Source organism: Enhydra lutris, unplaced genomic scaffold (assembly GCF_002288905.1).
Source record: "Enhydra lutris kenyoni isolate GAN:26980312 unplaced genomic scaffold, ASM228890v2 scaffoldscaffold8, whole genome shotgun sequence".
Lineage (NCBI taxonomy): Eukaryota > Metazoa > Chordata > Mammalia > Carnivora > Mustelidae > Enhydra > Enhydra lutris.
In genome coordinates, this window is record NW_019154092.1 from 13,831,629 (window position 1) to 13,845,721 (window position 14,093).

The 14,093-nt window shown below is 44.4% G+C and overlaps 1 protein-coding gene across 2 annotated transcripts in view; it reads left to right on the top strand.

Annotated features, from left to right (window-relative positions):
* Nucleotides 1-13,104, top strand: part of LOC111142445 (lipin 2) — a 79,573-nt gene extending 66,469 nt beyond the window's left edge. For both annotated transcript variants that reach the window (XM_022495593.1, XM_022495592.1), the window contains exons 10-20: nt 1,558-1,651; nt 2,066-2,135; nt 2,895-2,984; nt 3,736-3,818; nt 4,918-5,062; nt 6,041-6,189; nt 6,756-6,842; nt 7,948-8,100; nt 8,723-8,837; nt 9,492-9,595; nt 9,925-13,104. In XM_022495593.1, coding sequence (XP_022351301.1) covers nt 1,558-1,651; nt 2,066-2,135; nt 2,895-2,984; nt 3,736-3,818; nt 4,918-5,062; nt 6,041-6,189; nt 6,756-6,842; nt 7,948-8,100; nt 8,723-8,837; nt 9,492-9,595; nt 9,925-10,069 — 1,235 coding nt within the window. In that variant the 3' untranslated portion in view covers nt 10,070-13,104. The remainder of the gene's footprint in view (nt 1-1,557; nt 1,652-2,065; nt 2,136-2,894; nt 2,985-3,735; nt 3,819-4,917; nt 5,063-6,040; nt 6,190-6,755; nt 6,843-7,947; nt 8,101-8,722; nt 8,838-9,491; nt 9,596-9,924) is intronic.
* The last annotated feature ends 989 nt before the right edge of the window (nt 13,105-14,093 follow it).

A 14,093-nucleotide genomic window follows, 5' to 3' on the forward strand; every position in this document is an offset into this window, starting at 1 on the left:
TTCACTTGAAGAGGGAGAATTCTGAGACTGCCCTGTTTACGAAGCAGCAAGGGTCAGCTCAGGCTGTGTCCATTTTCTCATCTGTGAAGTTGAAATGTGTGTGGACGGGGACCCAGCTGCCCTGGAAAGCGCTGGGCCTGAGACATGAGAGTAGGGCCTGAAGTTGTGGAAAATTAATTGTCCGTTGAGGAAATAGTCTTTCCAGCAAAAAGTCGAAGGGGTTATTTTCTATCTTAGTCTTGAGACTTGGCCCTGGAAAGTACATTTGCTCCAGAGAAAGGAAGAATCTTTAGCAGAGCCAATTCAGATGACTCTGGGGTAGGTCAAGCAGTCGTGTGTGTCTTTCCCAAGTTCTTTGGCCTCTCTGGCTTTACCTTCCTTTGTAACCTAAATTCTTCATATTTTCTTAGTTTGGCTCGTGGCCCCTGATTGATTTTCCTCTAAGGAAAGATTTTCCTTCCAGGACTAGTAGTATCATCTTTTGTCTTCTCTGCCCCTTGGAGCAGCTGAAGTCCTGTGTTTGGCAGACTGGGTACCCCGAGCGTTACAGTTGTGCTTTGCTGAATCTTTTTCTTTTTGAAGGTCACAGGGTGCTCATTATGCCTCTTTCTTCTCTATCTCTTAACTCTTGTTTGTTTTATTATTTGCAAGAAATTAAGAATCCGTTATGGCCAGTAATTCTCAGTCCCCATAAGCCTTCACTTTAAAAATTATAGGTGGGGGGTGGAATGGAAAATACACAGTTATACAGACTATAGAATTTACATTTTTTAAAAATCTGGGTAACTTAGGTAGAATTTGTTATTGGAGGAGGCAGAAATGGCAAGTAAAGGTAATTAATATACACATCACCGGGAGGAACAATCCTGGTGAGAAATTCTCTGTTAGCTTAGATCTACTAGAGTGTGGGTTTAGGAACAGAGCACACAAATTCATGCAGAATCCTCATTTATTTCTCAAGAACTTGGGATTCATTCCTTGACAGACCCTAAACCAAATTCTGGTGTGTTTTTTTGTTTTTTTTCCTCTAAGCAATTGTAAAATGTTTTGTTTTTTTAATGTAACATGCACTTAATACTGTAAGAGTCCCATGAATATTCCCTAGTTTCACAGTTGCTTCCTAGTAAAGTTTGTTGTCTGTGCTAAGAATGAAACTGCAGTTTTTATTAGTTCTAGAATGTGTGTGCACACACGTGTATCTGTGTCTTCCTTTCTCTTGCCACATCTGTAATTTATTTTCCTAAAAGTCTCTGGCGTATCCTTCCTGTGTTTTTTTGTTGTCGTTGTGGGTTTTTTTGTTTTTTTGTTTTTGTTTTTGAGTGAGAGTAGTTGTGGAAGAGGGGAAAGATAGAAAAAGGAAGTGTTCTTTCTTGCGCTGGATTAAAAAAGTGATATTTTGCTTTTGACGAATGTAAAAAAGTTTTTTTGTTTTTTTTAAAGGACTCATTTTATCCCTCATTTTATGCTATAGTTCCTTCAGTGTAGAGTATTGTGATGATCTCATTTAGGAATTTATGTAATCTCTAACCAAAGGGTCATTACTATTTTACATTGCAGAAAAATTCATGGAGCATATAATTACTTATCACGAATTTGCAGAAAATCCTGGGCTTATAGACAATCCTAACCTTGTAATACGGATCTATAACCGGTAAATACTCCTGCTTTTGTAATTATTAAATAGTCTTGCAGAGTTTTGGTTTTTTTCAAAGTGCTCTTTTTAACCGTTACAGTTTTCTTGCCATAAAATGTGCCATTTCCTATAAATGGAACTAGTGGACAATAATTTTAAAGTGAAAGAGAAGCCTCGGCCTTAGTTTTCAGTGAAGCATCAAAATGTTATTGTCTTAGATATTTAACTGCATCTCTGCTCAGAGAAGTTTGGCTTGAAGCAAAGGTCGTTCATGTGACCAGAAATTTAGCTGACCATCTCACTGAAAACAATAAGGAATTTTAGGTCTTACGCCTATCCTCTCTTCTCTCTCCCTTCTTCTCTTCCCCTTCCTGTACTCTTGCTCTTTCCCTTCTCTGTGTAATGGTTTTGCACAATTTTTATTTCACACAGTTATTATAACTGGGCTTTGGCTGCTCCCATGATCCTTAGCTTGCAAGTATTCCAGAAGAGTCTGCCAAAGGTGAGATGATCCATTTCTTTTCATTTTTGAAAGTATCTACAGCATATGATATTTAGAAACATCGATATGTGCACATTTCTAAACTGCGTACTATGGTCAAAGTTTTGTTTAAAATTAATATTAGAGAAGACCCAAAGAGTTCTGTGTGCCCACCCAAATTATCTCATGCCCAAAATCTAGGAAATTTGCTGGGCTGCCATATCTTTGTCATTTTTATTAGATATTTATACTGGTTTCTGACTGGGTATAAAAGTTGGGAGATTTTATTAGTTATTAGCTAACTACAGAATGAATGAAAAAAATTCCTCATTAATAAGGAAAGAAGCAGCAAGAAGAGGGTGGTGTGGCCACCAGAAGTGTGGCATCCGTGTGATTGGGTCAAATTGTGGCTAATAAGCCTTTTATGTAGAACCTAAAGGTTCTAAATCTGTGTATCAGCTTAGTTGGTCCTCAAAACGCATAAAAAACATGTTATCCAAGGGTAGAGAAATGAGAGCATCCCGCCTGACAGTCCCCCCCAACTGCTTCTCTATAACCAGACCACCCAGCCTCCTACCACAGAACCACCACAGAGCTGTGCCACCACAAAAAAGAACTATCTGCCTTTCACTGGTGTTACAGACTCTAGAGTACTTGGGGAGATGTGGAGAATGTTGCTCACATTCCATAATAAAGCACCATCCCACAGGCTGATGGTAGAAAGTAGTTGGGTCTTTGTGACAGACAGATGGCTAGACTGACCCAAGTTGATTGTTTCAGGCCACGGTTGAGTCCTGGGTCAAAGATAAGATGCCAAAGAAGTCTGGTCGCTGGTGGTTTTGGCGTAAGAGAGAAAGCATGACCAAACAGGTAACTGACCTGGAAGAGGTAATTTTTTCCACGGGCTAAAAAGAAGTGAATCTTTGATTTATTCAAAAAACCTTTGTGCCGCACACAAGAAAGTCAATTTGGGCTATTCTCTTAGAATATTAATAGTCCCCATTTTGGAACAGTGAGATGTGGAAGTGCTGTGCTTACGTGCTTTATTTTGCCTTTCACCTTCACGGCAGCCCGATGGTATAGATGTTTAAGCTCCCACTTTAGAGGTAAAGAAACTGGTGCAAAGAGGTGACGTCGCTTGACCAAGTGCACAGAACTGGTGAGGGATGGAGCTAGGGTTTGACCATGAGTCCAGCCCCAAAGCCTGTGCTTTTTCCGCTCTGCTCACTGCGTTACCTTCCAAACAGAAGCAAGAGCTTGTTCTCCTCCCAAGGAGGAGATGGCAGTGGCAGTCATATCAGTAACTTCTGTTCTGTAGTACTTGTGTCCCTGGCGCAGACATAATGAGTATAGGCCAGTTGTATTCTGTGACTTGAAATAGTGCCCTTTTGAAATTTTCACTTGTGGCTTTGTAGTAACAGCTTTTTGCATAGTAGCATATGACTTCTATCTCAGATTTCTTTCCTTTGGCACAAGTAGAAAAAGGCTGTTTCTTAAGCATTTTTAAGTTGTGGATTCAGAAAACCATTTTGTTCATTCCTGGAGAGCGCTGCTGGTAAGTTTTTACCTGTCAGTCGCTGGGAGGGAAAAATTGCACATTGCTATTATTATCTTGTTTTAGCTGCCAGAGGCCAAGGAAGGGAAATCCGACGCGCCACCAACCAGTGACCTGGCATCGAGCACAAAGGAGCCAGCCAGTGGCAGGTGGGGTGCTCTGTCCTTCCTCTGGGCTCATAACCCCTGGGCTATGTAGCCATTATAATCAAATTGATTTTGACAGTTTTGTTTAATATTTAGTCAAAAATGGCTTTCTCTAATGGACAGTCATGACAGTAAGTGGCTTATTGGTGCCACTCAGGTAGCAGATGATAACTTCTGCTTTTCTAAAAAAAAAAAAAAAAAAAAAAAAATCAGCTCAGAGGAGTAAACATACTCAGCACTGCTTTTTAAATGTCTTGCTCCATTCCTGGAGCTGTGGAATCAGATGCCTGTGAAATGGAGGCCTTTGGGAAGGGGATCTTGAGGAGCCTTAATATGTGCTGTCTCTGGTTCCTGCTCCCTGGCTTCCTATTAGGTGCAAAAGGGAGATGCTGAAAATTTCATGATGCACCTGGCCAGCTCAGTTGGTAGAACATGCAACTCTTGATCTCAGGGTCATGAGTTCTAGCCCCCCTACCCCACCTTTGGGTATAGAGATTACTTAAAATTAAATATTTTTTTAAAAATTCCAAAATTGGTGTGGGTCCATTTCATTTCTTAGAAGTAGCACCCCTCTAGATATTTGGTTTGGCTGGCCCTGAAAGATGCCAAGACTTACCCTATTCTCATTTTAGCTGTTCTAGCTATACTTCCCCAAACAGATTCTTTCCTTCTCCTCCTCCAGCTCTTTAATTCAGGGGTTGGTCTAAGCCTGAGCATTCATTTTCTTGCTCTTTGCCCACTTTTGTTAAAGGGGTTATAGCAAATCTATCTTAATAGTTTTTAAAATCTGTGTAAGCAATTATATTTTCTATAGTTTGCATCTTTTGAAACGTCTGTTATCTTTTCAGTAAAGGTCAGTAGACCTAGTAGCATTCAACGGTCATAGCAGAAAATAATCAGTCATGGCCAGACTATAACTGCTGGCTAGTCTGAAAGTGAGGAGGAGGATGACCTCCTCACTCATGGTAGGAATACTCAGGGAACCAAGGGAACAACTCTTCTCATCCCTAGAATGGATTTAGGATCTCTTCATCCTAAATGAAAAGCTCTTCTCAGTGAAGTGCCCTGCTGCTTCTTAAGTAACTGGATTGCTGTTGAATAGGCCGGCTGAGGATGACTCATCGAGCGATGAGGGGTCCCAGGAGCTTGAAGAGTCCATCAAGGTGGACCCTGTTCCCACAGAGCCCCCAAGTCATGGCAGCACAACCTCATATAAGAAGTCTCTTCGACTCTCTTCAGATCAGATTGTGAGTTGTGTGTGATCCGTGTGGATCCAGTCAGTTTATTTTAGTAACTGTTTAATTAACCATGCTTCCTCTTCTGTCCACACTATCCCCAGCCCTGCACACAGGACATGGTGTGTGCTTATGTAAATGCTCACACATGGTAGAACAGCATCTCCCTCCCCTGGGGACCACCTGGGGCACCTGGGACATGGCTTTTTCTACCACCCCAGATGTCCCAGTTGAATCTCTGGGAATGAGCCAAGGGATCTGTATTTTCAACCTGTTTCCCAGATGAGTCTTGCCCAGCCAGCCCGTCACTGGGCCATACACTGTCTTTTAGGATCCACAACAACAGAGAAATGCCATTTTCTTGCATTGCATTGCAGTTTCCTCTTTCCTGTTTGTTTCCCACTCCTTTCCCCCTGTTTTCAGTTTGAAATGGTCTTGCTATGCCCCAGGCCTGTCAGGTATGGAGGAAGAGCAAAGACGTTTGGTTTCTTGGGGGAATCAGAAAAATCGCTTAGAATTCCAGAACATCATTCGGGCAGTGGCTCCTTCAGCCTCTTCTGAGCAAGCTCTCCATGCTGTGCTGGGCAGGGTGCATGCCTATGCAACAGAAACCGTCCTGCCTTGAGCTGAGGCCCTGAAACACTGGTGGTGGTGATGTAAATATTCAGACTCTGTTGTAAACTCTGTTTTCACCTGGTTTTTTCCCTTTTATTACAATAATCATATTCATGTACTTCTTTCCATTCCTTATACATCCCCCTGTACAAGTATACACACACACACACACACACACACACACACACACACACACACACACACACATTAGGGATTAGGATCCTTTCTTCACTTAACATTATATTTTAGCAATCTCTCAATGACTATATATTATTGGAAACTGATTTTTAATTGTACGTAATTCCATCAAAGTGATATCCCATTTATTTTATAAATTATCTATGATTTTCCTTATTCTCTTACTTTTTATAAAAGGCAAAACTGAAGCTCCAAGATGGCCCAAATGATGTTGTGTTTAGTATTACAACCCAGTATCAAGGTACCTGCCGCTGTGCGGGAACCATTTACCTGTGGAATTGGAATGACAAGGTCATCATTTCTGATATTGATGGAACGATAACCAAGTAAGCACGAGCCCATGGTAGGCAGCAGCAGTCAAGGCGTAGGCTGCTGTGCAGTAGTGGGTAGGATCAGGGGGATCCCTCCTTGGCCACTGTCAGGTGTTTTTAAAACTCTCTGCACTGAGACTTGCATGCTGAGGTCACATGTGGTCACACATGGTCACACACAGTCATTCTGTGGATGGTGAAGATGAATGGAGTCATACAAATTAACATTGAAGATAACTTTTGGAAAGATTTAGTTATTTGGTCTCCAAGTTCTGGCATTAAATTTTTTAAAAAGTAAGAAGGTGTTGCGATTAGGGAGGAAGAAAAGAGGATGTGTGGTTGTAAATTATCTCTAAAAATGAACATCTGGCTTCTACTTTTAGAAGTTCCTTAGTGGGTGGGTGTACATGCAGGGGACTGCCTTGCTGTTGCACAAGCCATGACAAAGTTGTGCCTATAGATTAGATTGTCCCTAGACCCTGCCTCTACCCAGTGGTATTTAGCAGCTGGCATTGTAGTAGGAAAACACTTGGCTTTATGTGCTTTGTTTCTGATACCTTTTCCTATTTCTACCTTCTTAGGTCTGATGCCTTGGGGCAGATTCTTCCACAGCTGGGTAAAGACTGGACTCATCAGGGTATAGCAAAGCTCTACCATTCCATCAATGAGTAGGTATCCCCACTCCGTGTCCACATGCTCATGTAGCCTCACACAAAGAAAAGCATCAGCCACCGTTTCTGGAACATGAGCTGTGTGCTAGCCATCGTGTTACATGTCTCAGCCGTCTCCTCTACGCTGCATAGCGCTGGGAGTTGCAGGCACTCCCTGGATCTATAGTTCTAGCTATCCTGTGGTGGGGGGGGCTTTGCTTTAATTTAACAGGAGAGCCAGTTTTCATTTTTGGTTTATTAGTTGGGTTTTTTTTAATCTGATTTCACTGAGTAGGTAATGTGTGCATGCTTGAGGGAAACATTTCACCAATGTGAAATTCCTGCTTCTCCTTTCTGTTGGAGCAACAGAGGAAACAGTGCTGTGGCCTTTGTGGACCATAGTGCGTATGAGTTAAATTGATTTGAAGACTCAGTGTCTTAAGCATTAGTTGAGAATGCCGTAATAGGAAAATTGTGAGTATGTCTATTACCCAGGTGTGATTTTGTTCCTTGTCTTACAGAGTGGTTTGCATTCTATAAATTGTCTTTATAAATAAGATCCTTTGCATTTTTCGTTTATGGCAGGTAATTTAAAGATAGTCCAAGATTTTTGTTCTGTATTCTGATTCTCATGGACTAGATGCTAAAGATACTTCAATCTTACAAATTTAGCAGATGCCTAGTTACATATACCTGCATTTTCCCCCATGGTGTTTTCCATGGAAAATTGAGATCCTTATAATGCTAACTGCTTTCCTTATTAAATTCAAGAATTTTATTTTCACAATAAATGAACTGTATTTAAATCTTCTAAAAGAATAGTGCTGCTTCGGGGTGCCTGGGTGGCTCAGTCAGTTAAGCATCTGCCTTTGGCTCAGGTTATGATCTCTTGGGATTGAATCCCACTTCAGACGTCCTGCTTATTAGTTGGGAGTCAGCTGCCTCTCTCACTCTGCTCCTCTACCTGCTTTTTAATGCAGTCATGCTCTCTGTCTCTTTTTCTCTCAAATAAATAAATCTTTAAAAAATAAAATGAAATGTAAAAAAAAAATAATAATAGTGCTTTTTTTTTTTTTAAACTTTGCTCAAAGAATGTTTCTAAACAGGACATGTTCTCTTTCAGAAATGGCTACAAGTTTCTCTACTGCTCCGCTCGTGCCATTGGCATGGCTGACATGACCCGTGGCTACCTGCACTGGGTCAATGACAAGGGCACAATCTTACCTCGGGGCCCTTTGATGTTATCCCCCAGCAGCTTGTTCTCAGCCTTCCACAGGTACCTCTCCTACGCAGGCTTGCATGCCCACTCCAGGGGAAGGGGTCTGATTGTTGGGGAGATTGGAAGTCAAACTCACTGTAAGGGTTTGTATATCATTCCAAGCTTCTGCATGTCTTGGTTCTTGGGCTCCCCCAGAGCATTTTAACTCTGAGCCCACCCAGTCCATAATCAGACACTGTCCAAAAGAGTCAAGCTATCAAGTTTTCCCCTTCCCTAAACCCCATCACTCAGAATGTCAGTCTTTCTTGACTAGAACAGAAGGAGAAAGAGAGATGCTGGTTACAAAAGACTTTCAGAGGGGCGCCTGGGTGGCTCAGTGGGTTAAGCCTCTACCTTCAGCTCAGGTCCTGGTCTCAGGGTCCTGGGATCGAGCCCCACATCGGGCTCTCTGCACAGCAGGGAGCCTGCTTCCCCCCCCCCTCTGCCTGCTTCTCTGCCTACTTGTGATCTCTCTCTCTCTGTTGAATAAATCAATAAAATCTTAAAAAAAAAAAAAAAGACTTTCAGAAATGATTGTGACCACTGAAGTCTTTTCAGGACCATACAACAGGGAAAACAACATTTCAAATTTGGTCATTGTATTGTTTTTTTGTTTGTTTGTTTGTTTGTTTTTGCCTAGGGAAGTGATAGAAAAGAAGCCAGAGAAGTTCAAAATTGAGTGTCTAAATGATATCAAGAATCTGTTTGCCCCATCTAAGCAGCCCTTCTATGCTGCCTTTGGAAACCGTCCAAATGTAAGTGTCTCCTCTGGGCTACACATTCTGGTGTTTTCAGAGGAGTATTTTTTAGGGTACCGCCCTGTCATGATTCTCAAACCAATTGTATAAGCAAAATAGATATTGTGCTGAATAGGTTTTCGTTTTCTCTGTTCTTAATTTCCGTTCTGTAGCTGGACATCTGCCCTAGAGTTTTGATGTATGAGAAAGGGCACTTTGCCGTTGTTTCTGTGGCTTTGCTTCCATCTCCTTAGGTAGTTCTGACTCGTGTTCTAAGTGGTTCTAAGCCGTGCTCTTGGATCCCCGCCCCCAGAGAGTGCTCAGCCTTCCCGAATGCTTCTCAGCCTCTCCGCATAGTCGGCCCTCCTGTTCCCGGCTGCCGAGGGTGTTGCTCTCTGGCCTCTGGCAGGCAGCGGGGCCCTACCTGCTCCTGGGCCCAGGCCTCTGCTCCATGCGCAGTGTTCTAACTGTAGTGCCCTTGGCTTTGGCTCCCCTTTTCAGTTTGGGTTTGCCTGGAGATCACCTTCCGCAGCAGAGCTGCACTGTGCAAGCTCCACACGTTTGCAGTACACCGTCTCCTGCTTGTGCAGTTCTTCTGGCTCACAAGGAACCAGAGAAGCATCTCTCAATGTCTTTTCTTATAATCACGCTATTTAATGTTTTCTTGTCCAGGATGTCTATGCTTACACACAAGTGGGAGTTCCAGACTGCAGAATATTCACCGTGAACCCCAAGGGCGAATTAATACAAGAAAGGACCAAAGGAAACAAATCCTCGTAAGTATGTTCCTGTTTCCCAGCCCACTGCCCATAGCCAAGGGTGAACCTGGGGACAGAGTCTCAGGATCAGCCCCGCCTCCCCTGCCCAGTAGCAGAACTGTACCTGCGTTTTGGAGGCTTTCCTCTTTGTATGGGTGTTTTTGCCTCTGTAATAGCTTCTGAACCAGGATCACTTACGATCCGAGACTTCAAAGAGGGCCATGCCCCGGGAGGGGTTGGATGCCTCGCACTGAGGCCTCTTAGTAACTAACTTCACAGCACATAGTCCTGGGCTCTGATGTCACTTAAGGGTGACAGTTTGTGTGTTCTTCCCCAACCCCTTCTAGGTATCATAGACTGAGCGAGCTCGTGGAGCACGTTTTCCCGCTTCTCAACAAGGAACAAAACTCTGCCTTTCCCTGCCCAGAGTTCAGCTCCTTCTGCTACTGGCGAGACCCGATCCCCCAAGTGGACCTGGACGACCTGGCGTGAAGTGGCACCTCCCAGGGAGGTCCTTAGGCATTTGCCCCATAGCAAGGGAAGGTGACCAGCACTTCTGGACAGAGGCCACTGGGCTACCCTCCAAGCCCCAGGTGCAGGACAAGACACGTGTTGACAGCTGGACACCATCAGGCACCAGGAGAGCTCCTGGAGCTGGAACCGTTGTCTTCCTTTCCCTTCCCAGGCCTGGCAGGGTTGCCGCTCGGAGCCCTGAGCAGGCAGGCAGGCAGGCGAGGAGCTTGGACCTGCGGTGGGAGGCCTAGGCTCCTATTACTAGTCGTCCTCACACATGTGCTGTGTCAAGTGTGTGCCGGTGCTCCTTTAACTGAATAATTTAAAAGGAAGAAAAAAGCTAAACAAAAGGGGACCAAAACATGTATAAAGTGTTATAATTTCCACTGGGAAGTTGAGATTGTTTCTCTCTAAAACCAGGGCTTTCTTTAGGGGATCAGGGTCCACTAAGCTGCTACAGGTCCAGTTAGTGATGTTGGTTCAAACCACCTGTGCACTTTTCTTCCATGGGCTCTTCCTTCTCTGCCACCATGAAACAGGATGTCTGCTCGGTGGGCTGCTCCAGGCAGGGGCCAGGGCCACTGACCCCAGCCCCACAGATACGGGCTTCTGGGGACAAAAAGCCCCTTAGATCATTGCCTTCTCAACTGTGGCTAGCCTATCTGTATTGTCTTGGACCCAGTCAGGACAGAAAGGTCTTGCTGGATGTGCTTGGTGCCTGTAGTACTGTAAGAGTACTAATGGTGGGAGTTGATTGGACAATAAGCAACAGCTCTGTTTTCAGGGAGGCCTTAGAAATGCAGATAGGCATTCGTGTGGGGTCCTGGAAGAGTCCTTTTCTCTGTCCTTCTGCCTTCAGCTTAGTCTCCCAGCCTGGTTGTAATGAGGCAGGGTGGTCCAAGCAGACAGCTCCAGGGGAGGGTCTGTCCCATGAGCCCCTCCAGAACTGAGAGCCTGGGTGTTGACGGCAACCTCAGTGTTAGAATCCAGAGGACTGTCAGAGAGGAGGCCTCCATGCATGCACAGGCCTTGGCCGGCAGGGAAGCACTCAGCCAGGCGCCAGAGCAGAGGATGGAAGCTGCGGATCCAGGTGCCCGCAGGGAGCAGCTTCTGTGCCCACCTCTGCTGGTCTGGGACTTGGGCTGCGTTGCTCTCCTCACTCTCCTTGTTTTAGTTTGCCCCGCCCAAGTAATACTGACCTAAGATGGAGAAATGGGGTGGTTATTTTTCTAGATTGGAGAGTTGGAAGTCCCTTTAGTTTGGCCATTTCTCCGCGCACTTTTGTATGTGGAGACCACGGTAGAGCCCCCCGAACGCAGCTCTGTGGCACAACACAGAGGCACGTGCTCCCAGAGGAGGACCAATGTGTGCTGCTTCCGGTGCAAACTTTCTGCCCTTCAGTAGTGCAAGGACTAATTGTTTAAAGAGTTTATTTATGTACAGTAGGTTAGGCAAACTCGGTTATGTTTCTAGGAAATTTTGCCCAGTTAGTGACTTAAAATCTGAGCAGTGGTGCAGCTGGTGGGCTCCGAGACGCTGCCAGTGTATCTTCTCCACGTTCATTTTCCAGGAAGAATATGAGCTTTCTGCACTGAACCTGAGCTTACTAGGGCTTCTCTGCACACATGCGGTACAGGAAATCTTGACCTTCTATAGTCCTCTTTAGGTTGTCTTTTAAAGAGTTTTTTGATTAGACTATTCCTTTTCCTCAATAAGTTCTTCTCTGTGGACACACGGGCCTTCTGTAGGTCTGACCCAGGGGCCCAGGTCTCCCAACTCCTGTGCCGAGGTGGGACAGGCCCCTCTGTCCTGGTGTCCATAAGCACTAGACTTTGTTGTTTTGTTGCTGCAGATTGATCCAGTGGGTACATTTGCTAATTAACATGAATCTTTTTCCTTATTTAAAGGAGTCCCTCTTGCTGAAAGTAGATGATTACTATCACTATAGTGTTAATGAAAGTATTAAGTTTGTGCTAAAACCCATTGCCATTTGGTACAAATGACATTTGTTCTTTCTGTGAAAGAGAGTTACCCTTGAGTGTGTTTGTACACAGACCCTTCCAATGGTGAGTTAATGAAGAAGCGTTATCCCGTGCTGCTTTCGGTGATGGGCGGGATCACAGGGTGATCGCAAGCAGATTGGGCTTTTCGAAGTCATTCTCTCGGTTGTTCCACTGGTGAAATGGCCTTGGCCCCTTTCCCTCTCTCCAATTCAACCTGACTTGAGTATTTGCCTTGCTCCCCACGTGCTGAAGCTTCTCTGGCTGTGGTGTCGACATCTGCGTCTCTGGCAGGCGTGAGGAAGTGCGCGTGTGGGCCCGGAGCATGCACACTTAGCCGCTGTGTGTGAGGACTGTTTGCTGTGCTCAAAGCCATCTGCTTAGTTTTCAACTGGAAAAAGAAAAAACTTATAGTGTGATGTCTGTCCTAAAATGAAAGCTGCTAATGGTCACAGGGAGAACAGCTGAGGAACGACAGCTAGCTAAATGACCAGAAAGTGCCTGTGCCCATAGGAGCACATGTGGCCCTTCGGGACGATGTTCTTGAAGGTGCAGGCAAGACCTTTAAAGAGAAGTAGAAAGTAAATGCTTTCTCCTTTTGCTAGTTGGTGAAAACAAACTCTTCCAGGGAATTTTAGCATCTTTAAGTATCCTGTTTACTCTGGGAAGTCTTGTTTTCCTGTTTGAGAATATGCTGTATTTAATGAAACCGGTTAAAAATTGAGTTTTTAAGTGCTCTTTCCAGGTGAAAACTACTTTTTTGGTTTGTTTTGAAGGTAAGAGAGGGAGGGGGAAACTTTGTTGTTTTAATTTAATTAATTACATTTAGTCTATGATGGAGTATTTGATTATTAGCAATGCCACTAATAAGTTTTAAGTTGTCAGAAATTAATTGTAAACATCAGTACAGTACTCTCAGTCATGGCAAAGACAGTTATCCTAAGATAAATGGCTCATATTTTGGTGCAGTGTTTGATGTTCAAAACAAGACGTTACAACAATAAACAAACGTAAACTGAATGCATTTGACTCCTTCCTTCAGGAGACATTTAAACCATATTCTCTGTACTCTTGCCAGAAATTGATAATTTCCATAAATTAGCATTTTGATCTCTGCTGACACTAAAATTCATCTACAGAAAGGACCTCTTTTTGGTGCTTATTTTTATAAAACCTGACTCCAAAAGTGAGGCTACACTCCCAGGAACCAACCTCTCTGCTTTGTAGGTTCTGCCAGAGAATGATTCATTCATACATATGTAATTTCTGGTGTGTTCTCCCTGGCATCCTCTAGGCTGGGCTCCCCCACCAGCCCTCAGCCCGTCAGGGGTCCCCCAAGAGGCCTGCTCAGAGCCTTTGCCACCCCACCTTTCATGAAACCCTCCCTCCGGGTGAGTACCACTTAGCAGGTCTAATGTTCTCATCAGCCTAGGAGAGTCAAAGTGATCTTGAATCAAAAACCACACCCCACATACTACTTAATGGGTGTCTTATTATTCCCCCAAATTGCTGAGCTCTACCAGATGCAGCATGTACTGGACAGGTATCCCAAAGCCCTCCTTGAGAGCCTACTTTCAAGTACAGGAAAGCTTGTCCTGTCCTGCTGCTTTGCCTTGACAGGAGCACAGGGTGAGGGGACCCGGGGGTCTTTGGGGTGTACGTAGGGAACAGAAAGGATGCACTCGGAGGGAAGTTGACTGTAAAGGAGCCAGCTCCCAGTGCTTGGGGGTGAAGCAGCAAGGGCTCATCCCTGCAGCTCCTTAGAGTGGAGCCTGCCTTTTCCCTTCCCTTGATAGGACAGTGTAAGGGAAGAAGGAAGCATGTTCAGAAAGTGGGTGCAGATACACGTGAAGGCATGTTGTAGATGTGCAAGTGTGCGTTGATTCTGTCCCTCTGATCACAGACACTCCTTTCAAACCACTCGTGAGAAACCGCAGGAAAGATGATAGGGCCACTGAGAAAGCTCGATTAATGCGCTGTGGTGGAAAAAATTGCAGAAGGAG